Source organism: Microtus oregoni, unplaced genomic scaffold (genome assembly GCF_018167655.1).
Source record: "Microtus oregoni isolate MIOR12 unplaced genomic scaffold, Mior012 000013F_ref0000133, whole genome shotgun sequence".
NCBI classification, from domain to species: Eukaryota; Metazoa; Chordata; class Mammalia; order Rodentia; family Cricetidae; genus Microtus; species Microtus oregoni.
The window spans coordinates 31,708,764-31,732,224 of NW_024543072.1; the positions used below are offsets into that span (position 1 = coordinate 31,708,764).

The 23,461-nt window shown below is 46.3% G+C and overlaps 1 protein-coding gene across 1 annotated transcript; it reads left to right on the plus strand.

The window, feature by feature from the left end:
• Positions 1-201: 201 nt before the first annotated feature.
• Positions 202-21,908, plus strand: Mgst3 (microsomal glutathione S-transferase 3). The gene is made up of 6 exons (XM_041663147.1): positions 202-352; positions 15,882-16,005; positions 16,968-17,041; positions 18,397-18,454; positions 20,546-20,618; positions 21,647-21,908. The coding sequence occupies exons 2-6, from the start codon at positions 15,889-15,891 to the stop codon at positions 21,781-21,783; spliced, it is 459 nt and encodes a 152-aa protein (XP_041519081.1). The 5' UTR covers positions 202-352; positions 15,882-15,888; the 3' UTR covers positions 21,784-21,908.
• Positions 21,909-23,461: the final 1,553 nt, after the last annotated feature.

A 23,461-nucleotide genomic window follows, 5' to 3' on the forward strand; every position in this document is an offset into this window, starting at 1 on the left:
TACTAACGCGCTTCTGCTCCTCCAGTTCCAACCAGGAAGAATGAAACACCAGGACCAGTTTAGGACTATGGTCACGAAGAGATACCTGGGAAGGAGAGCAAGTTTATGTAGCCTAGAGAGCCAGAAAAGCAAGCACGTGTGGACCGTCAGGAACAGGGAGAAAATGTAATCTCTCTTCAGAGACAACCAGAACTTCCCAGGCCAGAGGCAGTCCTTGGGCTAGAGCTCCGCCCAGGGGCGTGGCCACGCGCTGCCTGGGGTGGAGTGGGGCGGGTCCTGCGGGACCGCTGGAACCGCACCCAGACAGTGCTGCGCAGCTCCAGTTTGCACCAGGCGCGTGAAGGTGAAGCAGGTAAGCGCTGGCACCTGCGAGCTGCAGGCGCTTTAGCTGTGCTGAGGCACCTGAACGCCTACGTGCGCACCGCTTGTATCTCAGCCACTGGGGATGGAATAGGGTCTCCCTCCAACCTCTCTCTTGTCGGTCGATTTCTCCGTTTCTCTACCCTCCTCCCGCCCTGCATCCTCTCCTTGGTGGAGTGGTGGCTTTTGAGCTACTAGATGAGACTCTCGCCTCGCTGTCTATAACTCAGGGAGATTCTCAAGGTCAGCTCATCCTCAATTCTTTATTTTCCTTTCTTCCTCTACTCCAGCTGTGTAAAGATCTGGGGCTCCCTCTTTCGGCCTTCCGGGGTCCACCTGACCTTACCCACTGCAGCTGTAGTACCGAGACCGGAGACCCGAGCTCTGCAGTGGGAAGTGGCCATGCGGATCTAGCACAGGTTTCCTAAGTGTCATACAAGCGCCGCTTCTGCTGTGCATGTGTTGTTGCTAGGATCTTTCTGGAGGGTCTCAGGGGGAATTGTTTGTTTTCCTCTCGCCTCGGAGAAATATTTGCATTGAAACCTGAATGTAGGTCATTTTCCTACCTCCATCCTATAAGAAAGACACTTCTCTCCTGAGAAGGGCTGGGGGAGGGGGAGGGATCTTCACTGATCTTTTCCTTGCGTGTCTGCAACTTTTCCTTTTTATCTTGTGTCCCTGCTGGGCGACCCAGAACCACGGGTGGGGCAACTGCAGGATGGTGGTAGGGAGTAGAAGCTCTGTGAGTCACTCTAGGTCTTGGCTTCTGCTAATTTTCTGCTTGGGAGGCACCAGCATACAAATAGCCTAGGGTACATTTGAGTATGGCAAAGGAAGTAGAGGAAAAACAGAGACAGATGGTGGCATGGGTAGGAAAGGAACGCTGCGGGTTGGGACTTGAGTCGGGAAAGGAGGTGCCCCAGAGAGAAGTCAGCGCTCTACAGACTATGCTGCCGGCTTAGGTGTGGTCTTGCGGAGTCTTCTGCAGATTTTGCTGTAGGAGTTGGAGCCAGGGCGTCCCTGGGGAATATCTGAGGGCACCTGCAGCCTGTAGTTTCCGGGAAGCACCCAAGGTTATTATTGGTCGGGGTTACAGTCGCGTTTTATTTCAGTGTATCGGTAACGAGAGTATATTGTCTGAGTCAGGGGATCCAGAATGTTTATTCTCACAGGAGCTAAATTTATCTAAGGAGTTAAATAAAACTTACATCTGAAATCCAAACAAGTGCTTTCACCCTGGGAAGTACGTTCTGCTAAGCTTCTTCCTGACACAATGTTACAGAAATAGAAAACTTTGTCAAGTGACTCTTTTTTTTTTTTCTTTAACCAGTGTTACTATATATAAAATGACAGTGATACTGTGGCCAGCCTTAGAAACTGCACTCCTGGAGCTTCCTTAGACTGAGGAACAAAATTCTAATGGATGCAGAAGCCTGCCACTGGAATCCTAGCACCAGAGAGACTGAGGCAAGAGAATGGTAATTCAAGGCCAGCCTGGGCCACTGAGACCTTGTTAAAGGACAAAAGCAGTCTTCCCCTTACTTAGCATCCCTCCTGCTGGCATAGAGTTCTGCAGGAAATGATCTAAAAGTGGATTCCCTCATAGGAGGACATCACAGAGAAGAAAAACAAGAAAGATGTGTCTATCCAAAGAGATGCTGAAAAAGCCCCTGGAATGAGTAGATGTCAGATGAACCTATCAAAAGTAGTTTAACACCTACCGATTTAACTGATTTTAAACCTATCATTCCCTATGTTTATACTTAAATATTCTGAATTTGTATGCAGAGCACCATTGCTGGCCACAGTTGATTACCATTTAGAATTATAAAGCAATATCTCTTTAGAATACGCTGTTGTTACGTCTGCAACTAAGGGGTGTGTGTGTGTGTGTGTATTTTCAAACTTGCTTATATACATGCTACAAGTGCATGTGCGTGGGGCTAGAGAGATGGCTCAGTGATTAAGAGCACTGGCTGCTCTTCCAGAGGTCCTGAGTCCAATTCCCAGCAACCACATGGTGGCTCACAACCATCTGTAATGAGATCTGGTGCCCTCTTCTGGCATGTGGGCATACATGGAGGCAGAATGTTGTATACATAATAAATAAATAAAATCTAAAAAAAAAAAAGTGCATGTGCGTATGAAGACCTGTGTCTTCCTTAATCACGTTCCACCTAATTTTTGAGGCAGGTTCTCTCACTGAATCTCACTAATTGAGCTAGCCTGGCTGGCCAGGGAGCACCAGGGCCCCTCCTGTCTGAGCACAGGGATTGCCCCAGCGGCTTTTTACATGGGTGTGGGGTTCTGAATGCCATTACTCATGCTTTTATGGCAAGCACTTGAGCTGTCTGAGCCACCTCCTCAGCCCTTGCAACTGAATTTGTTGATCTTGCTTGTGAGTCTACTGTCCCCTGGAAAGAGAAAGACTAGCTCTTCTCGTCAGATGTCACTGTGTAAGATTAGTTCTCTCTCAGGGTCCATTTGCCTCTCTGCGGAGAGAAATGCAGCCGCTAGACCAGGAAAACCGCATTGTTTCCCAAATGCATTGAGAATTTCATAGGTCCCCTTGTTACCCTTTGAGTTCTTTCTAGACAGAATCTGCTCATCAACTGGAATGTGAACTCTAATACTCGTGTACCATTGCCCACCTCTTTGTTTTGAGACGATCTTCACAGACCCAGGCTTGCCTCGCATTCTCAATCCACCTGCCTCAGTGCCCCACATTCGGAGAGTATAACTGTGTCCTGTAACAGACGAGTTTTTCTCTTTTTAAGTAAATGATACTTTATACTTCTTCAGCTTAAGAAATGCACATGGGAGCTAGGGCTATGGCTTAGCAGTTATGAGCACTTGCTGCTCTTCCAGGAGACCTCAGTTCTGTCCCAGTACCCACGTCAGAGGCTTACAACCACCTGTAACCCTAGCTTTAGGAGATCTAACACCTTCTGGCCTTACAAATACACATACCTGTAGCATACACTCATACATTTCTAGCCTTTTCAGACACAAACACACACACATTAAATAGTAAAAATAAAATAAAGAATGGCAGATTTTTTTTTAAAGATAGAAAAATGCAAATGATTATGCCAAAGTCCGCTTTACCTTCCAAGAGACATGGGAGTGTCAAGCCAGATGAAATCCATCCACCTAGGTGGTTGGTTCCTTCACTTCATGGCTGGTATCTTCCCAGGGATATAGCATCTGTTAAGAATTAAAATAGCTCTAAGCTGTCTTTATTTCTGGTGATGGAAAATCCAACTAGTATCAGTGTGACTCATTCAAGACTTTTTCCTCTTCTGGAAGTTATAGCTTTGTTGCCCTGTGACCGTACGCTCCTGTGCAATGTTAATGGACAGGTTTGTGGGGTTCACGATGGTGAGATGAAGTGCCAGCCAGCTTCGGCACTGCCCTGCCAAGCTATACGCCAGGAGACTGGCACGATTGTTCTTCACTCGACCCCTTTTCTCATACAGTTGTACACTAAAATGTTCTTTTCTGGATCTTTCCCAAGATACTCTTTCCCCTTTCTAATTAGAAACACCACAGTCTGTAATCAGGCATGGGCTTGGAGCTAATTATTAGCTTTACCTTCTTGTTAATATGTTTTATACTCAAGAGAGGGTCGATTGTTGTCAAACTTGCTCTTCGGCTTGGTTCAGAGACAGCGTGGCCAAGGCCAAAACTGTTGGATCTGGAGACACACTGCCTGGGTGTGTGGGAATTCAGGCTTTGCTCTGTGGTAGCTGTGTGTTTTCAAGGACATTATTTAATCTCTCTGATGCTTAATTCCCTCACCTGCAAAGCAGAGGTAGTAATACATGCTGTGGGAAGTTAAATGAGTTGATATTGAACTGCTGAAAACAGGGCTTAGTCCGTACTAAATAAGTATTGTAAATAATATTCTCCTCCTACTCTCCCTTCAGTCTCTAACTACCCTTCAGTCCCTCTGGCCTCCTTTCTCTACCGTGTAAACATGGATGGGTCTGTGGACCTCTACACTTGCTGTCTCCGTACCTGTGTTCTCTCTCACACATCATCGCAATAGCCTTCATGGCTTCCGTCCCGGTGTTTCCCCTCCTCTGTGTGTGCACTCTGCTCTCACACCCTGACTGCTTTCTAGAGGTTCAGAGCTTCCTTCTCAGTTCACTGCAGCCCTGCCCCTGGAGTGCTATATGGCATGTATAATACAATGGAGAAGAGAAGGACTCGCTCTGAGGGAGTGGCAGGCATGGAATTGGAGGCAAGCAGTCCTCTATGTAAAATGCTTTGGCCTAACTGAATTTGTCAAATTGGCTTCACCTGATAATTTTTTTGGCATCTCTTTTTTTGCTTGTATTCCGTATTATCTCTCTTTTCTTGTCTAAGGTTGTTGCCTTCAAACCATTAGAAGCATGATGTGAAATGTGTCTGGAGCCCTGTGTCATGGGAGGCTCAACTCTAGGCTATCTGCCATGACCCAAAATTCCAAGTCAGGTGTCAGGGTACCCTGGTTCATGGAACATTATGCATGGAGAGTCTCTGCCACCATACATAAGAGAAACCTGTTGATGAAAGTTTCTGTCCCGTCTGGTCCTACAGCAGTTACACAGAAGCTTATATTAATTCTAAATTATTTGGCCTGTTAGTTCAGGCTTATTATTAACTAACTCTAACAACTTAAATTAATCCATACTTCTTGTCTATGTTTAGTCATGTGACTTGGTACCTTTTCTCAGTAAGGCATTCTTATCTTGATTCCTCTGTATCTGGCTGGTGACTGACTCACTGCCTTTCCTCTTCCCAGAATTCTCCTCATCTGATCACCCTGCCTATACTTTCTGCCTGACTACTGGCCAATCAGTGTTTTAGTAATCTAATGCGAGTAACAAATCTTTACAGCGTACACCTGTCATGTTAAGAAACCTGTCATCATACACAAGGGAAACCTGACTAACAAATCTAACGTCCTTGAATTCTTGGGGAACAGAACTGCCATTTTTTCTGAAAGAAGATTGATCGTCACCCGAGCATTTCTGTTTAGTTTCTTGTCATTTTCGGATTTGACCTTAACTGGCACAACCATGCAAGCTTGTCATCTCATCATCAAGAGCCAAGAAGCCTTCCTGACCCTTCCTTCCTCCACCTCCTGCCAGCCCAGGAACATATTTAACAATTGTTTTCAGTACAGACAATTCACCACAGTGTTGGAACTAAAACATCATCTGAAGCCTGAACATGGCTAAGCTGTGGCTGTTCAGATGTAGCCCTGAATGTGTTTGAATTAAAGAGGCAGGTCCTCCATCTTCCCAATATGACTGGCTTCCAGATATGCTAGCAGTACATTGAGGAGGAACTGAAGACTATGAGGTCCTGGATAGACCCACTATGTCCTGCCTGCTGCAGCTGGCCTCACTTGAATCAGCAAGCTGGTGCTCAATAGATCAGGCTGCATTTGCTCGGCTAGCTTTCTGTTTGTAGCACTTTAAAAATAACTACTGAACCTGCATCGCCATTCGGTGCAGTATGTAGTTTCGGCGCTTAGATTCTTATTCCTTTTTTAAAAAACTTATTTATTATGTATGCAGTGTTCTGCCTGCATGTATGCCTGCAGGCCATAACAGGGCACCAGATCTCATTATAGATGGTTGTGAGCCACCACGTGGTTTCTGGGAGTTGAACTCAGGACACCTCTGGAAAAACAGCCAGTGCTCTTAACCTCTGAGCCATCTCTCCAGCCCCTTATTCCTTTTCTTAAATGCCTGGAAATTAGGGGTACTGGGTATGGCACCCTAAACCTGTAGTCCCAGCACTCGGGAGGGAGAGGCAGGAGGATTTGACCGGTGCTTATTTAAAGGTTTGACAAACGAGTTTGATGTGTTGGTTGTGAAAGTAGACTAGAACTGCCACGCTGAAAGCAAAGGATGAACACAGTGAAGTCTCATGTCTCTCACCTGTCCGGAATTCCCCCAGTGTTGCTCCCCTCTCACTTCCTGCATTTCTCCACCAAGCTCCTCCTGGGCTTCAGAGAACCAGCTAGAGATGCTCGCCTCTGGAATTCTCCTGGAAACATCACTGTTCTAGTACTCCAGTTTTGATCAACCCTGTCTCTGGTTCCTGCTTCTGCCACTGCTGGCTTTATCTCCCTGGGGCAAACTCCTGTCAGGGGATCATTTGAAGGCCTGTTTCTTTGTGGAAACATCCAGAGGCAGAAGTGAAGCAGGCTCAGGAGAAGCTTTAGTGGGTGAAGTGAGCCCTTAGTCCTACCTGGGAATTCGCTGAACTGTCTGGTATGTGGAACTTTGAGAGGCATCCTTTGTGACCAAATCAAACATTTAATTGATCATCCCTGTGTCACTCCCATTAAACTGTAAGGTTTTGCCATATAAAATAATTGGACTGGTGGCACAATTGAGTAAGGGTTGCTTTGAGACTTAGGGGGAATGATGACTTCAAGCTGAGCTAAGAATACTTTGTCATGGTCAACTTTCTGGTTGTATTCATGCAAGACAGCAGCTAAAAATTTGCAAGAGAACAATATCACAAACCAAAGCAAAAGTTGTCATTGTCTAATCTGAATTTTATTTGCTTAAAGTCAAAGAGAAGGCCGATACTTAGGTCTGCAAAGAATCTGTCATTTGAGAAAGCCTAAGGTACTGTGTAGCTTGGTGACTCAGGATTGGTAAATTATTTGGGGCAAGTGCCTCTATTCATAAATCCTGTCTTTTGTTCTACTTATGCAATGTTTATTGTGCCCTGGGGAATTTCACTGGGCAGCCAAAAGGACTTGGGTACACAGTGAAAGAGAGTTGTTGAGCCAGAACTGTTTGAGTGTAGGCTTGCCCAGAGCCCTTTCTGTATCTGAAGAAACTCTGCCCCAGTGAGATAAGGCCAGCCGTGGCAGAAGCAGGAATTAAAGACAGGGTTGATCAAACCTGGAGTAGCAGAGTAGTGCTATTCCCAGGAGAATCTCTCAGCAGGATTCCTGAAAGAGAACACCCGAGCCAAAGAGCCCATGAACTGCTCCCATGAGGCTGCCTCACAGCCGGAAGTGGCACAGCAATCCCACATTTTAAGCCTAGATTTCATGGCTCTTAAACTGAGGGTCTGGATGGTGTCTGTGGCACACCTACAGACCCCTAGTGTCTGCTAACTAGCTACACTACATGGCTGTCACTTTGAGCGTTGTTCCGCTTCTGTCCCTGTAGACATCAAGGGCTGGTTTCCAGAGTACCCTCACTTTCCTGGAAACCCACCATGGCCTGGGGCACTTTGCGAAGGGGGAGATACTTTATTAAAAATTTAAAGCTTTAGATAGAAATGTTGCTATGTTTTGAACATAGCAAAATAATTAGATTTATAACATTCTCCATAGAGGCATTGATGGAAACCTCCTATGACATCATATGTAATGGTGAGAAACTGACTGCTTCCTCCCTGTATGGGGAGCAGGACAACTGGGTCCACTTTTGCCTTTTCTGTTCAGCACTGTATTGGTTCTAACTAGGGCTGTTAACGGAGAAGAAAATAACAGCAGCTATAAAAGGCCATCCTCCATGGAAAGGAAGTAGTAACTCTCTCTTTCTCAGTGGCAGAGCCAACCCTGGGGGTAAAATATTCAAAACGCCCAGGAGGCTGGGACTTTGTATATGTTTAGTCCCAAGCATGTGAAGGGTTAGATCCCCGGTGCGGTGAAACCAGACGAGCCTCTGCTTAACTCCAGCCTCCTGCAGGCTGCTTTGCTCCGGAACAGAAGCGGGGTGCGACAGTACGACCAGGACAAAAGCTCTGCCAAGGACTGCTCCTTATTGCTGCCTCTAACTTGTAAAGTGCAAGCTCTGCTGGGCGACGTAGTAGCAAACAGCTTAGACACTAGTATGTCTGCCAGACCCCAGTATTCACCAGTGACAAAGGCGTAGGCAAATGATGAAATTCCTCTTTGCCTCAGTTTCCTCCTGTGAGTGAGAATGGCAGTGATTGCCCCTGCCACAGAGGATTGTTGAGGATGGAGAGGGTTAGTTTATGTAAAGTCTCTACCCTGCATGTCCTCAGTCCCATGTTAAGTATTCAACATGTATGGGTGAAATAATTTCCTATTTTGTTATTTCTGCCAGAAAAAAAAAATCCCTATTAAGTTTATTGAAGATCCTACCACGCCCTTAAATATGTCTTTCGCTTAGCTTATAGGGCTGCTTGTTTACTTTGAGGTACAGCAATTCGTGGTGTAAACAGCAGCGGTCTCCCCAAAGCCCTCTTGTAGCAGTGAGCATCACACTTGCAGCGTGAAAAGCCTTAAACTCCAGCTCCTTTGACGTCTGGTGATTGTGACTGTGAAGAGAGATCCAGGAAAGCAGAGACTGTCACAGGCCAGGCTCACTAGGTAAAATCTCAAAGGAAAAGAAAAAAAAAAAAAAACAACAAAAACCTCTCTTGCTCACTTGTTTAATTAGTGTTGAGCCAAATGTTAAACCCAAGAAGATGCACTGGTCCTGTGGTGTGTGCTAGTGAAACATTTAGCCTCAGCTCGCCCTGCAGCCCCGTCATCGTGTTCTGGAGATGCTGCAGGGAAAGGAGGGTTCTAGGAGCACCCAGTAGAAAGCTTTGTACGGAACACCAAGACAGGGACATGCTCCGGAGTGCGGCTCAGATCCAATCATCTCGTCCTACAACTTCCTTTTTCCCTAACATGGTCTTTTAAAATCTCATTTGTTTATTTTTATGTGTAGGGGTATTTTGCCTGCATTGTGCCTGTGTACCATATAGGTGCTTTGTGCCTGTGGAAGCCAGAAGGCGGCATTGAATCCCCTGGAACTGGAATAAGAGACAGTCGTAAAATGCCATGTGGGTGCTGGAAATTGACCCCAGGTACTTTAGAAAAGCAGCCGAACTGTCTCTCCACCCTACCCCTGACCCCCACCCCCGCTTAAATAACAGTTTTAAAAATGTGATCTCTGGGCAGGGATCAACATCTTTGGGAACTTTTGATGGTTGTATTCAGAGGCCCCACTGGAGCCCTGATGACTCAGAAACTGGGAGGGGACGTGTCTTAACACAGCCTCTAGAAGACTGGGAACTGCCGCAGCACTCAGCTGAGTTTCTGTATTTGTGCAAGTGACTATGAAAAACCACAAATAGGAGGCTCATGTCCTGTAGTTTCTGTGTGCAGGTGCATGTTACGGTGGCCAGTTAGTCTGTGGGAAACACAGGAATGAGCATTCACTGCAGAGCTGTTATGTCCTGACCATGAAGACCAGGTCCAGGACAAAGTTCTCAAAGGTCAGAGCCTTATCTTGGTGGGTCAATAAAAGAGCTGCAGGTGTGTGATCAGCTAGATGTGTGCAGGCCACTTGAGTCCTCACACCAGAAGGGGTGCTCACACCAGAGAGAGTGCTCACGCCAGAGGGGGTGCTCACACCAGAGGGTTTGTCTACCAGTTATCAGCTCCTCCGGCCTGGCACTGTAAGCTATCTGTTGGCTTTGAATTCCTAACAACCCAGGGTGTGGCAGAAGCTGCCTGGGTGTGGATCTAAACTGCCTTCCCGTTCTTGGTGCACCCTGGCCTACAGGCCACCCTCTAAGGACTGAGAACACCCATCCCTTCTCCCTAGTGTCAGAAAACAAGATTTAGCTGACGATTAAGTGATTGCAAACCTTGACTAAATTAAGCTGGTACTATTCTATTCTGAAGGCCTAACCATATTTGCTCCTTGCACTCAAGTCTTTAGGAACTATGGTGCAGACCTCTGTTCTAGATTCTTCTTTCTATGTAATTCGTAATCCAGTTTCTGTCACGGTTTCAATAGATGCTTTGGAGGGAAGAAAAGCAAAAGCAAACAGTTCAGATGAACACTGTTGCCAGGTCCTGTATAACATGATGAGCAATGTTTCTTTGTGTGGGAGGGGCTGGGGGGAGCTTTCTTGAGAACCACCTTAAGTCGCTGTCCTGCCGTTGGCAAGCACCTGCAAATACCAGGAGCAATAGGAATGCCAAGCCACGTGGTCCCTCCCACAGACCTTAGGCCTGTTCTCATTGTCTTCTCTGAGTGCAGATCAGGTATCCAGAGTAGGGCTCCTCCCTTGTCGGTGTGTGGAGGTGTGGGAAGGGCTCATCTGCCATCCTGGAAGGCAGTATCCAGCATTCCTGCATCTGTGCACAAGCGCAGAAGAGCTCCTCCCTAAGAGGGTGTGCCACTGTAGATCACGTGGTCTCTGCAAACCCCCCACTCTGGTATCAGACACCCCGTCCCCCACCTTCGGGTTAATTCTCTGCCTTTTCCACTGAGCCCACTTCACCAGCATCTCTCTCGTTTTGTCCCTTCTAATATGTTTTTAATTGAAATAGAATTACATCATGTCCTACCCTTTCCTCCCTCCAGCCCCCTCCTAGCTGCTCTCCCTCAAACTCTTCCTGTGTCCTTCCCTCAAGTTGGTTGCCTCTTTGACTTTATTATTGTTATATATATATAGATATAGATATAGATATAGAATGTATACATACAATACATACAAGTACATATATTTAATACATATGTTTAATACATGTATTTAAATACATATATTTAATATATGTATATATATTTAAATACATATATTTAAATAGAATCTGCTGAATCCATTTTTATTGTGTGTCTATGGTTTCAGAGCTGACCACTTGGCAATCAACAACCAGTAAGAGGGCTCATCCCAGGGACAGGCTCATTCTCCATCTCCCAGCAGTCATGAGTGGCCTGAAGTTCTTTGCCTAGAGGTGGGACCCTATGAAATTGTCTCCCTTCCATGAAAACATAGCCATTGATATTGCCATTGCAGCCATTTCTAGGAGAGACTGTTCCGTCGCTGACTCTCTGGTCTTCTGGCTCTCACGGTCTTTCCACCCCTTTTGCCGTGATGTTCCCAGAGCGGTAGATGCAGGAGCTGCGATATAAACATCAGTTGGGGCTAGACTCTCCACAATCTCTGCATCCTGTCCTGCTGTGGTTTTCCGTGGTGATCTCCGTTCTCTGTAAAAAGAGGCTGCTGTGACTGCACCTACCCCATGGGGACGAGAGTAAGATTTTGACCGCAGTAAGGAACTATGTTGGCCTAGCAAAGTGGCAGGAGTGGATTATTTTCCAAGGTGATCTCAGTAGCACTGGGCTATATACCAGGCATTGTTTCCTCCTGCTGAATGGACCTTCAGCCCAATTAGTCAGCTGTTGATTGCCACCCAACTGTAAGGGACACTGACTGCACCTTTATGCAAATCTCACCGCTCTGATTATTGTGGTTCATAGGTAGGGTGGGACCGTTTAATTGCTTCCTGCCCTTGGGAGCTTAAATAGTATTTTCTGGGACCATAAAAGCTCTAGTGCTGGAAAGAGGCTTTGAAGCCAGAGCAAGCCTTGAATCATCCAGGTCCTGGGTCCTAAGTGTCGCCAGCACCTCTTGACCTTGGCTCTGACTTGTTTCAGACTTGGTTCTCACCTAGGTTCATACTCAGTTTCGTCCCCTCCATGAAGTGAGGAGATGCCTCTCACCAGGTGTGAACACCCAGCAGGCTGTGTTGCTGCCCTGAAAGAGGAACCTGGCGGTCATGTCAGTTTCTACTTATAGATTACAGGACAGTTGCGTTGGGAGTGGCTCTTACCTGCAGTAGACTTTCATCCCCAAAGCACTTGCCACCCACCTGGCTGCTCTTGACATCAGGAAAACAGGGGTCAGCAACTAAGCCCATTCGTTCTGCTTTGCCTGGCTGGAGTGTTTTCATGAATTCTAAAACCCGATCTGGTCCTAGCTCTCCCCTTGCATGCTGGAGCCGCTGGACTTGCAAACCGAGCCAGAGTGGCGGTGTTTCATTTCGTTGTCCTTACAAAGGCCGACAGCCTTAGAGGCAGCTTCGTTCTCAATGCCTGTTTGACCGCAGTGGTTTCCCTCCAGGGATGGCAAGTAGGCTGGATCGCTTTTCATTTTCAAGGAGGTGCTCAGCATTCACACTGTATTTTTGTATATAATTACTGCCGTAGCATCTAATTTGTGTTGACTTTATAAACTTGAAAAGAGAAGGAAGGAGAAGAAACTTGGAGAGCATCCAGGCCCCCTTGTTCTCTGAAGCTGAGCAGGTGCTGGAGGCACCTTGTGCTGAGTCACAGAGACAGTCTGGTCCCTATGAAGGGCAAGTGGGCGGGGCAGGGTAAAGACCACAAAGGGGAAAGCTGTTGAAAATTGCTGTGTGCTGTGATGGGGGAGGTGACCAATCTGGGGGTGCTTAGAACTCAAATGTTATCTTTTTAAGCTAGGAGAACCTTATTTTTCCATTTATTTTGATGTGCATGCGTGTTTTGCCTGCATGTATATCTAAGCCACATGAATGCAGTGCCCTTAGATGCTACAAAGAAGTGGCCATTGGATCCCCTGGGCCTGGAGTTATAGATGGTTGTGAGCTACCATGTAGGTGCTGGGAATCAAACCAGGAATAGCATCCAATGCTGTCAACTGCCGAGCCGTTGACTGAGAAACTTACTTTCTAAAGACCCAAACAACTTGCTCACCTCTAGATTTCATATTGAAAAAGACACTGTGACCCCACGGTTTGTTCAGCTCTCAGTCTGCAAGCAAGACTGAAAGAGGCCACTGGAGTCGTATGAATCTGGAGTGAATCCTACCCATAACACTTCCTGTTCTAGACTCTGGGTGCAGCACTCCAGCTCTGGGCGTTTCTCTCATGGTAGGGGGACTGGAATCCTGTCCTTTGTAAGAATGACTAGAAACATTCTGCAGCAGGACAACAGCCTGAACTGGCTGCTGGAGTAGAAGCTCACTGCTCGTCAGAGACAGACTTTTTCCATCTTGGTGAGTGTGCCGGTGTGTAGATGGGCGGGGTGGGTGTGTTTGCATACACATGCCTGCGGAAGCCGGAAGACAACTTGGGTGGTTATTGTTCTTCGGGAGGAAGACATCTTGTTTTTTGAGACAGAGTCTCTCCCTGACACCACAGGCCTCACCAATCAGGTTACATTGGCTGTCCAACAAGCTCCTGGAATTAGGATTACATGACTGTGCTATCTTTCCTGACTTTTTACATGGGTGCAAAGAACTGAACTCAGGTTCCCATGGTTGCTCAGTGATAAGTTGGGAGCATAGTCCCCAGCCCCTGGCATCCATCCCAGCCTCCCTGACCTGGGAGTTGCATTAGTCTGGACTCCAAATCCCAGCATGCCAAGTCCTGACCCCTGGGGGCAGGGAGGAGGGTCAGGACCACTCTCACAGGGTATTTAAGTGTACTCCCAGAGGAGAATCCCGTCGTTTTCAGGTCTGCATGGGCTCCCTGTTTTCCTGTCTCCCCATCATGGCTCGGCCACCCGAGAACATCATGCTTAATAAAACGATGGGCATTTTGATTTGGTTTGATTTGACCTAATTGGATTTCTTGCGCCAGCAGAGCTGTCCTTTTATTATTCTGTCTTAACACTCAGCACGCATCTTATCAGCTAAACCCCCTCCCCAGCCCTTCAAGGTGTAACAGATTGGCCTCAAACTTATGATCTTCCTGCCTCATCCATTTAAGCATTTGCCTGCTGTGTGCTTTCACAAACAGCAAGAAATGGGTGCTTTTTTTTTTTCTCTCAAGACAGGGTTTCTCTGTGGAAAAGCACTGGCTGTCTTAGAACTCGCTCTGTAGATCAGGCTAGCCTTGAACTCGCAGAGATCCACCTGCCTTTGCCTTCCGAATGCTAGTATTATAGGAAGAGCTACCACAACGCAGTGAGAAGGGCATTTTTAAACTGAAGAGATCACACAGGAGCTCCTGGCTCTGGCAGCCTTGCATGAGGTGGTGAGTCACCTTAGCACACTCTCACGTGTTGCAGCTGCCCTTTCTGTCTGCACGCATGCTCTGAACTCTTCCATCTAGTGTTCAAATTTCACAGAAGTTAGTGGGCAGCCCAGTGGGCTATGAGATGCTTAGGGCTTCTTCCACCTACTAAGTTTTGTTTTATTTGATGTCTTTCCTTTGAGACAAGAGTTTTAATGCTGAATATTGCAAGCTGAGCCAGGATCAGCTTTTCCTCAAAACTGTTGTTTATAACAACAGTTCCTTTGTGGTCAGAAAAATTCAGAGAATTGTATCTTTAAACCACATAGCCACCACCGCATCTGTAGTTAACACTTGTTTAGCTTTAGCTTGTATTGCCAACTTTTTATGGATTTCAAAATAAGTTTCCGACATGGGGACTCTTGTGGGGCTTGTTCTGAAGTGATGATTTGATAGGCAGCTTGGGTTCTCAAGAGTCTGCCAGGCTATGTGTCTTGTCCACACCATCGGCTGGGGAGCCACGTTTTGATATCAGAACAGGGTTTCACAATTTTGACTTCTAAAACCATGCCAGCGTGTGACCAGGATCAAGGTGGAAGGGCGGTCACAAGGTTCTGACCTCACAGTAGCCCTCCCCAGAAACCACTGTCGGGGGTACAACTTTGTTAAAGGGCACCGTGCTAAATACTTCCAACTGCAAATGTTAGCGGCACACAACAGTGACTACCGCAGCGATACAGGTAAACTCTGTAAATGGATGTTGAGTCAAAGAGAATAAATACATAGCAGGCTAGAACAGCTCACACCTGTAATCTCCATACTTGCGAGGCCGAGGCAGGATGATTGCTGTGAGGTTGAGACCACTCTGGGTTTTATCTTGAGTACCAGGCCAACGTGGGCTACACAGCCTCAAAAACTGAAATTAAGGAGTCCATGGGATAGCTCAGTGGGTGAAGGTGCCAGCTGCCAAAGCTGATGCTGGAGTTTGCCCCCAGGGGCCCACGTGGTGATAGGCGGGAACAGACTTCTGCAAGCAGGTCCTCTAATCCCCATGTGCACACTGTTGCATGTGCACATGGGTGTGTGTATACACACACAAATAAATAAATAAGAATGGAATAAAATCTGTTTTTAAAACTGAAAGGAAGATAGAGAGAAAGGAAAAAAGGTGAGGGAAGGAAGAAGGAAAAAAGGAAGGACCTGTATTCACTTTTCTGAGACTATACTGCATAGTGGAGCAATTTTTAATTCTGTCATCTAATACACGGTGGTATTTCTGTTGATGTCTTAAAAACATCTGTTTTTATTGGGCAGGATGTGTGTGTCATATGTATGCATGATGTCTTAAATTATTGGGCAGGGTGTGTGTGTCATATGTATGCATGGTGTATGCACATGTGATGTATGTGTGATATATGTATGTGTGCACGCGCTTGTCTGTGCAGGGGCTCTCACCTGCCCATGCTCATGTAGGGACCAGCGATTGACTTGGGGTTTTGTTCTGTCACTAAACCTGCAGCTAACCTTTTTCATTAAACTGGCTAGCCAGTGAGCTCCAAGGATCCAGACTCAGGTCCTCATGTTTACACAGCAAACAGTTGACCTACTAAGCCACCTTCCCAGCGCTGAGCTGACTTTTTGATCTGTATACATCTGCCGGTGATGAGGCACCGTGCTCTCTGAGGCCTCACACCACACAGTGTCCACGGTGTTGGGTTAGTTTCCCACGGTGGCGTGCTTTCTTCCACAGAGCCAAGATGACTGTCCTCTCTAAGGAATATGGATTCGTGCTCCTCACTGGCGCTGCCAGCTTCGTGATGGTGCTCCACCTAGCCATCAACGTGGGCAAAGCCCGCAAGAAGTACAAGGTGGAGGTAAGTGGGGTCACAGGCGGGTGCTCGCGTGGGCTTCCTGAGGCCACGGCTAATCCAAAGGTGAGCTTTCAATCATGGAAGGAGATCTGAGTTGTTAGTGGCAGGTAGTAGCCGTCTCTGGATAGTGCCTATTCGAATTCTGTTCCTGAGTGGCAGGAAATACTAGGATTGCTGGAATGTGGTTTGCACCTTGTTGGACTCTGGCCCCTCTGTAGAAAGACCAGGCCTACTAGGATTAAAAGTCCCTTTTTACCTAGAGCTATTTGCTAGGGACATCTTAAAGAAGGATGAATTAGCAGCATTGTTTCCTAGTTTGCCACTTTACAAGTGATAGCTTCAATTGATTTCCCTGTTTCCTAAGTAGAGAAGAGAGGCTGGGCTTAACCTGGGTTTAGCCGGTTGTTGTAAAAAGGAAGTCTGTTAAATACTTCCTTTAGCTCTGGCCGAACTAGAAGGGGAACTTCTAAAGCTATCCCTGGGGAGCAATTAGATGTCTGTTTGCATCTAGCATCTTGTAATTAGACTCCCCCTGGAGGTTCCTTCAAGTGTTCCTATCGGGCTGCTTCTCTTTTTATCCTAGTGGGCACTTGCAATAGCAGTCTCACACACTCAATTATCTGTTCCCTAGTAAGGGAAATTTTAAAGGGATGTGGTGTGTGATGATTCCTGGGGACCAGCCATTTCTCTCCGGTCTCTCTGAATTTGCATCTGCAGACCATTGCTTTATGGCATCAGTGAGAAGCACTGACTAGGCAGGGGCCACTCCCCTCTCTTTTGCAACCAGAACATAAGTCACAGGTTCTTGCTAGCTTCTGAGAACTGAAAGCCTTGTCACTACAGAGACTGAAGCCGAAGTCAGTGCTCGTCCATCAGGAGTACCGTAGAAGGTGCTTTGGAATGTCTCAGTTTCAGGGCTGGTTAATTCTCAACACTCATCCTCTGCTTGGCCTTTGCTTTCACAGTACCCGGCCATGTACAGCACAGATCCTGACAACGGGCATATCTTCAACTGCATCCAGCGAGCCCACCAGAACACGTGAGTGTCATGCTGCCAGGCAGCAAAGATGCCCATCATCTCAGCCCCGAGTCTCTGAATTTGCTGAGTGATAACATGACAATCATGGTTCCCTCATTAAAAGTATGATTAAAACATTAGTGGGGGGCAGGCAGGGGCTCAAAATGAAGGCACTTTTGGCCAAACCTGATAATCTAAATTTGATCACCAGGACCCACATGGTGGAAGGAGAGAACCAAGCCTAACTTACACATGTGAGTCATAGTATTGATACACACACACATACACACACACTCATATAAAAAAGCATATTAAATTACTGGGTGAACAGATTGAATAATGAGCAAAAGTAAGACTTTTTAGAACGGAAAAACTTCTGAGCTGGTCAGTGGTGATGCACAACTTTAATAACCAGCCCTGGGGAGGCAGAGTCAGGCGAATCTCTGAGTTCAAGGTAAGCCTGCCTGGTCTACAGAATGAGTTCAAGGACATCCTGGGTAGAGAAACATTGTCTTGGAAAAAAATTAAAATAAAAATAAGCAGAGAGTGTTATGAAGGCCTGCTGTTTCTCAGCTCCCTTCTCTACTTACACAGTTCAGGTCCTAGCCAGGGGATGGTACTGCCCACAGTGGACAATTTTTTCCACCTCAGTTAACACAGTCAAGATAATCTTCCGTGGGCATGCCCATCTCCAGGTGATTCTAGATTCTGTTGACAATTAACAGTAGCCATAGCAATGCCTTTAATGTGACTCTCTGCAGTGTTTGCAGGTCCCATCTAAATGATTAATATTCATTACTTTTCATTGTAAATTAGTGTGTGTGTGTGTGTGTGTGTGTGTGTATGCAGAGAACTGAATGGACAGAGGCTTTCTCTTGGCTCATAATTTAAAAAAGACATAGTCCATGATGTAAGATATAATGGCAGAGATGACAGAGACTTGAAGATGATCACAAAGGCAGACAGGAAACAGAGTCCTCTCTCTGCTGGGCTATAACCCTCAAAGCCTACCCTCAGTGGCCTACACCTGCCAATCAGGCCCCTGTCCAAAACTATCCCACAATCCTCCCTCCAAAGCCGTACCACCGAGTAGAGAGCAGGTGTTGACACACGAGCTTGTAGGGCGTTTCAGACTGTGCTGCCGTTAGGAGGTCTACTCCAAGCCAAGGCCTTCCTCGTGAGTTTGCAGGATGTAAAGTTCACCCACTCCTATCCAGAGCAGAAGCAGGTGGGTCCCGGCAGCCAGCCTTCTCCCTCCAGCCAGTGTGTGGACTCCCGAGCTTCCAGCCTGCCAGCATGCGTGCAAAGTCCCTTAGTTCTGTATAAACAGCCATCGTGAGGACACTTTTTGAAACACGACTTTCTGTCTATTTCAGGTTGGAAGTGTATCCTCCCTTCCTATTTTTTCTAACCGTGGGAGGTGTGTACCACCCGGTAAGTTTCTCCTTGGGCTGGTCATCCATCCGTTTAGATGTAGTTCACTCTGCCTGCAGGGAGAAGGAGATGAACATTAGGGGAGGAGCCTCGGTGTCAAGTCGCCATCTGTTTATTTAGTGATTTGTTACAGAGTGTTTTAAAGTAGGCAGCATTTCACCTATTTTTACAGACAGGGAGAGCCTCTTAGACACCGTGTAACTTTCACAATGTCAGCTAAGCCACAGAAGAATGGAACTTTGAACCCAGGTCTATATAATTCTGAAAGGTCCATATCCACAGGGAGTGTTTTTACTTTCCTCATTCATTCATCTACAAAAAACAAAATCTACCCACGCCCTAGAGCAGTGAACAAGACAGGCAGCCACCAGGATTCACAGAGCCTCCCTTTAATTGGGGTCATAAAGAACGTCATAAGTAAATTATCAGGGATGTTAGAAGCTGCGAAGGGCCCTGTAGCAAACAAGGAAGTGGAAAAGGAACATGGAGCTCAGAGATTTTGAATATGGTGTGGTCAGCCTCTTACTGAGAAGGTGACAGGTAAGCTAAACTCAAGACGTGAGGAAGCAAGAGCTGCTGTCTGGAGCGCCCAGCATCGAGAAGGCCATGGCATCGCGACAGCTCTAGCAGACATTTACTCAAACCAAGGTCATGGCAGTGACCAGGACCGGCAGGCATCTGTACAGCCAAACACCAAACCATTGTTCCGAAATTGCTAGGAATTACTCAGCACCGTAGTAAAGAACAGCCTGGCAGAGACCAAGCTTAGGCAGAGAGTAGCTGGGGCTTTGTCTATAGTTCTTCATCCTCCTGCCAAGACTTCTTACCCAGAGTCAACTCAAACAAAACCCTGCCATAGCAACCAGCACCACTGACAGCACTCCCAAATTGGAAAAGGACTTGTGGAGTGTTGTAGGAGGGCCCTTGTTCATTTCCCTGGCTGCTCAGCCCCGAAATAACCACACAGAAACTGTATTAAATTAAATCACTAGCCGGGCGGTGGTGGCGCACGCCTTTAATCCCAGCACTTGGGAGGCAGAGGCAGGCGGATCTCTGTGAGTTCGAGACCAGCCTGGTCTACAAGAGCTAGTTCCAGGACAGGCTCCAAAACCACAGAGAAACCCTGTCTCAAAAAAACAAAAAAAAAATAATGAAATAATTAAATCACTGATCACTATAGCACACTTCTAACAAGCTCTTACATATTAAATTAACCCATTTCTATTATTTTATATTTTACCACAAGGCTTGTGGCCTACCAGCAAGGTTCCAGCTGACAGCTCCCGTCTTTCCCCCTGGCGGCTACATGGCATCTCTTGACTCTGCCTTCTTTCTCCCAGCATTCAGTTTAGTTTGCCCTGCCTACCTCTATTCTGCCCTGTGTAGGCCAATACAGATTCTTTATTCATTAACCAATAAAAGCAACACATAGTCAGAAAGACTTCCCATTCCAGTGGAGGGTCACCTGCTCACCTTACCCCAACCTTTTCCCCTCTTACTCATTCTGGCCAGATAGATGGGTTACTCAGGATGAAACAGAGGAAAATATTTCTCATCCTACATAGGTTTTACTCTCTCCTGTCAAGGGTGCTGGGAATAGAGAGGCTTTTTCCTCTCAGAGTACACATATTCGGGGTTCACTATACATCCTCCTCACCTTTTCTTGTCCATCTCCACTCCTACTGTGTCCAACCATTTCCAGCAAATGTCATCATGGGAACAGTGCAGCCAGGAGCTGCTGAGTCAGTGTGGGGTCCAGGGTCACATTTCAGACATCAGGGTTTCCTTTTTTGACTCACCCTGGAACCTTGAGGTCTGACTGCCCTTGACCTGAGCTCCAGCACCAGTTCCCCCAGTTGCCCAGAGCAAGAAACTGCGCCCATCCCCATGGGGAAAGCTAATTTGCACCTCCCAGTTGAGCATGCAATTATAGACAACAACGGGTCTTGGCTTTTCCTGACCAAACAAATGATGACATTCTTTCCTTAGTGGGAAATACCTCACTTTCAGCCAACACAAGAGTAGTCAGCTCTAGGTGTTCACCAAGGTCTGTTTCCTCAACTCAAACGCTGAATTGTCCTTTTATCTTAGCGCATAGCTTCTGGCCTGGGCCTAGCCTGGATTGTTGGGCGAGTTCTTTATGCATATGGCTACTACACAGGAGGTAAGTACATGTTGACGTCAGCCAAGGAAACACTTTTTAAATGTATCTTTTAAAATGTGCATTGTGCACCTGTGTGGATGCGCCCACAGAGGGCAGAGCGCATGCTAGATCCCCTGGAGCTGAAGTTATAGGTGGTTGTGACCCACCTGACATGGGTGCTGACGGCTAAACACTGATCCCCGGCAGGAGCAGCGAGTGCACCTAACCATTGCATCTGTCTAGCCCCCAAGCAAATTTTAAAGTTTAGTTTCTATATTTTGACTCTTAGCTGAGCTTTAAAGTGGAGGGGGAGGTTAAGACGGGAGAGATGATGACTCAGCTGTTAAGAGGACGGACTGCTCATCTGCAGGACCCAGGTTTGTTTCCCAGCGCCTTACATGGCAGCCAACAACAGCCTGCAATGCCAGTTCCAGGGGATCCATGCAAGTGGTACACAGACACACATGCAGACAAAATACCCATGTATATAAAATATGATAAAATGTGAAATGAGGAAGTGGCTTAATAATTGAGATGAAAGGTCTATTTATTCTTACTGCCCTTAGAAGAGTAACAAATTTTGAGCATTTTCTGTGTGCCAGTTGCTTGTCTATGAGCTTTATGTAGGCTATGCAACCTTGTAGCAGTTCTGGGTACAGTTAACAGCCCGTTTTATAGATGAGGAAACAGGCATATAAATATTGAGCAGCTAACCATAACCCCCAGGAATCAAACCGAAGGGTTATAATGGCGAAACCTGGCCACTGTTTAAGTGGATAAATGGATAGCAAAGAGAGAGGAAAAGGCTGTACTTCGTTCTGGAAGGAAACAAACACTCCTAAAGGTCCTAAGACAATGCTGCTACAGAGTTCTCCAAAGTCTAGGCAATGCTATTGTAGAATTACTTTGCATATAGCTTCCTGCATACTGATAGCCCAACGGTAGAGTTGGTCAACCTCCCAAGAACAGGTGGTTGAACATATGACCTCAGATGCTAGAACAGAATGGCTTGTGGATGTTCTGGTAACTTCTGCTCTCTTGTTTTTCAGACCCCAGCAAGCGGTCTCGAGGAGCTGTGGGGTCTCTTGCCCTTCTTGCCTTAATGGGCACAACCGTGTGCTCTGCTTTCCAGCATCTTGGCTGGGTTCAACCTGGCTTGGGCAGAGGGTCCAAGGCCTGCCACTGAGGAATGGTAGACCTTTCAACTCTCGTTCACTTTGAACGACTTACCTTTATTTCCAGTTCCACTGGTTTGTTCTTTTTTTTTTAAATATAATAAAAAACTTATCTGGCATCAGCCTCATACCTAAACCTCTTGACTCTACTCTGCATTTCTTTCTGAGTCTCTTTCCTAAATAATTGTGCCATTTCTACTAACTAGAAGTAAAGCCATGAGTATCCCTCCTCACCTCGTCTGTGAAGCTGAGACAAAGTCTGATTACGGTAATGTATTCATGATGCCACAGTGCTGAAACATTAAGTCTTAGCTCCAGTTCAAATGTAGTACTGCTTGATGCTAATAATTAACAGTATGGACTTTTAAAAAATCTATTGAAGATTGCTTATATTGCTTAAAGGTTAAGTAACAGGGGTTCAGTCAGATGACTTAGCAGGTAAAGACACTCTCCCTGAAGTCTGATGGCCTGAGTTCAGACCACATGTTAGAACTGACTTCTACAAGTTGTCCTCTGACCTCTACATGTGCACTGTAGCACATGTACGTACACACACACACACACACACTTGCCTAAAGCTTTTTTTAAGTTAAGCAAGAAACTCAGATGATAGAACTAACTGGGGATGAATGTAAAGCTAGAACTACTAACAGCCCATTTCGTAGGTGAGAAAGCAGGCTTAGAAATGTCTGTGCCTGAGCTGAAGAGGTAGCTCAGCAGTCAAGAGCACTGACTGCTCTTCCAGAAGACCTGGGTTCAATTCCCAGCACCCACCTGGAAGCCCACAACTGTAAATCCAGTTTCATGGGACCTGACCCATGTCAAAACACCAATGCACATAAAATAAAAATAAATAAAAAAAATAGTTGAAAAGAGGAAAAAATGTCTGTGCCAATGTCTTTTTAAGGACAAATCAAAAAGGCTTTATGTAACATGAGGGCCTGCTTTGTTGAGGTTTCTGTCCTGTCCAGTTCCCACAGCCAGCAAGTCGCAAAGAAAATCACACAGAGGTTTCCATAAGATTATAAACTGATTAGCCCATTTGCACAGGCTTCTTATTAGCTCTTAAACTTATATTAACCCATTATTCTTATCTATATTAGCCACATGACTCGGTACCTTTTTCAGCGAGGCAGATCACACCCTGCTTCTTTGGTGGTCTGGGCAGGACTGGGGAGGAATGGGCTTCCTCCTTCCCAGCATTCTCCTGCTCTCATTGCCCCACCTTTACTTCCTGTCTGGTTGTCCCACCTATACTTCCTGTCTGGCCAATCAGCATTTATTTAAAACATGATTGACAGAGTACAGACAATTCTCCCGCACCAGCTTTACAATGGAGAGGATGATGTAGATTGGCAAAATAAGATCATTGCTCTAAAAACTAAAGTTGTCTATGAAGTATGAACAAGAATAATATCTAGACCTTTGCTGTCCACAAGGCATGCGTGGCTTTCAGATGGATAAAATAAAACCCACCCGGGAGATCTTCCTCTTCCTTGGTGCCAGCCACACTTCACACGCTCTGTCACTTCTGAGCATTAGAGCTAGGCTTTGGGCAGAGGCGTACCTCTAAAACCCATGCATTTCCCGACTTACTGATCTGCTCAACCTACGGGAATTGAACACTGAAGAGTGGCTTAGCTTTGCCTAGATGGCTGTGACTCCCTTGGAGATTATATCAGAATCCAC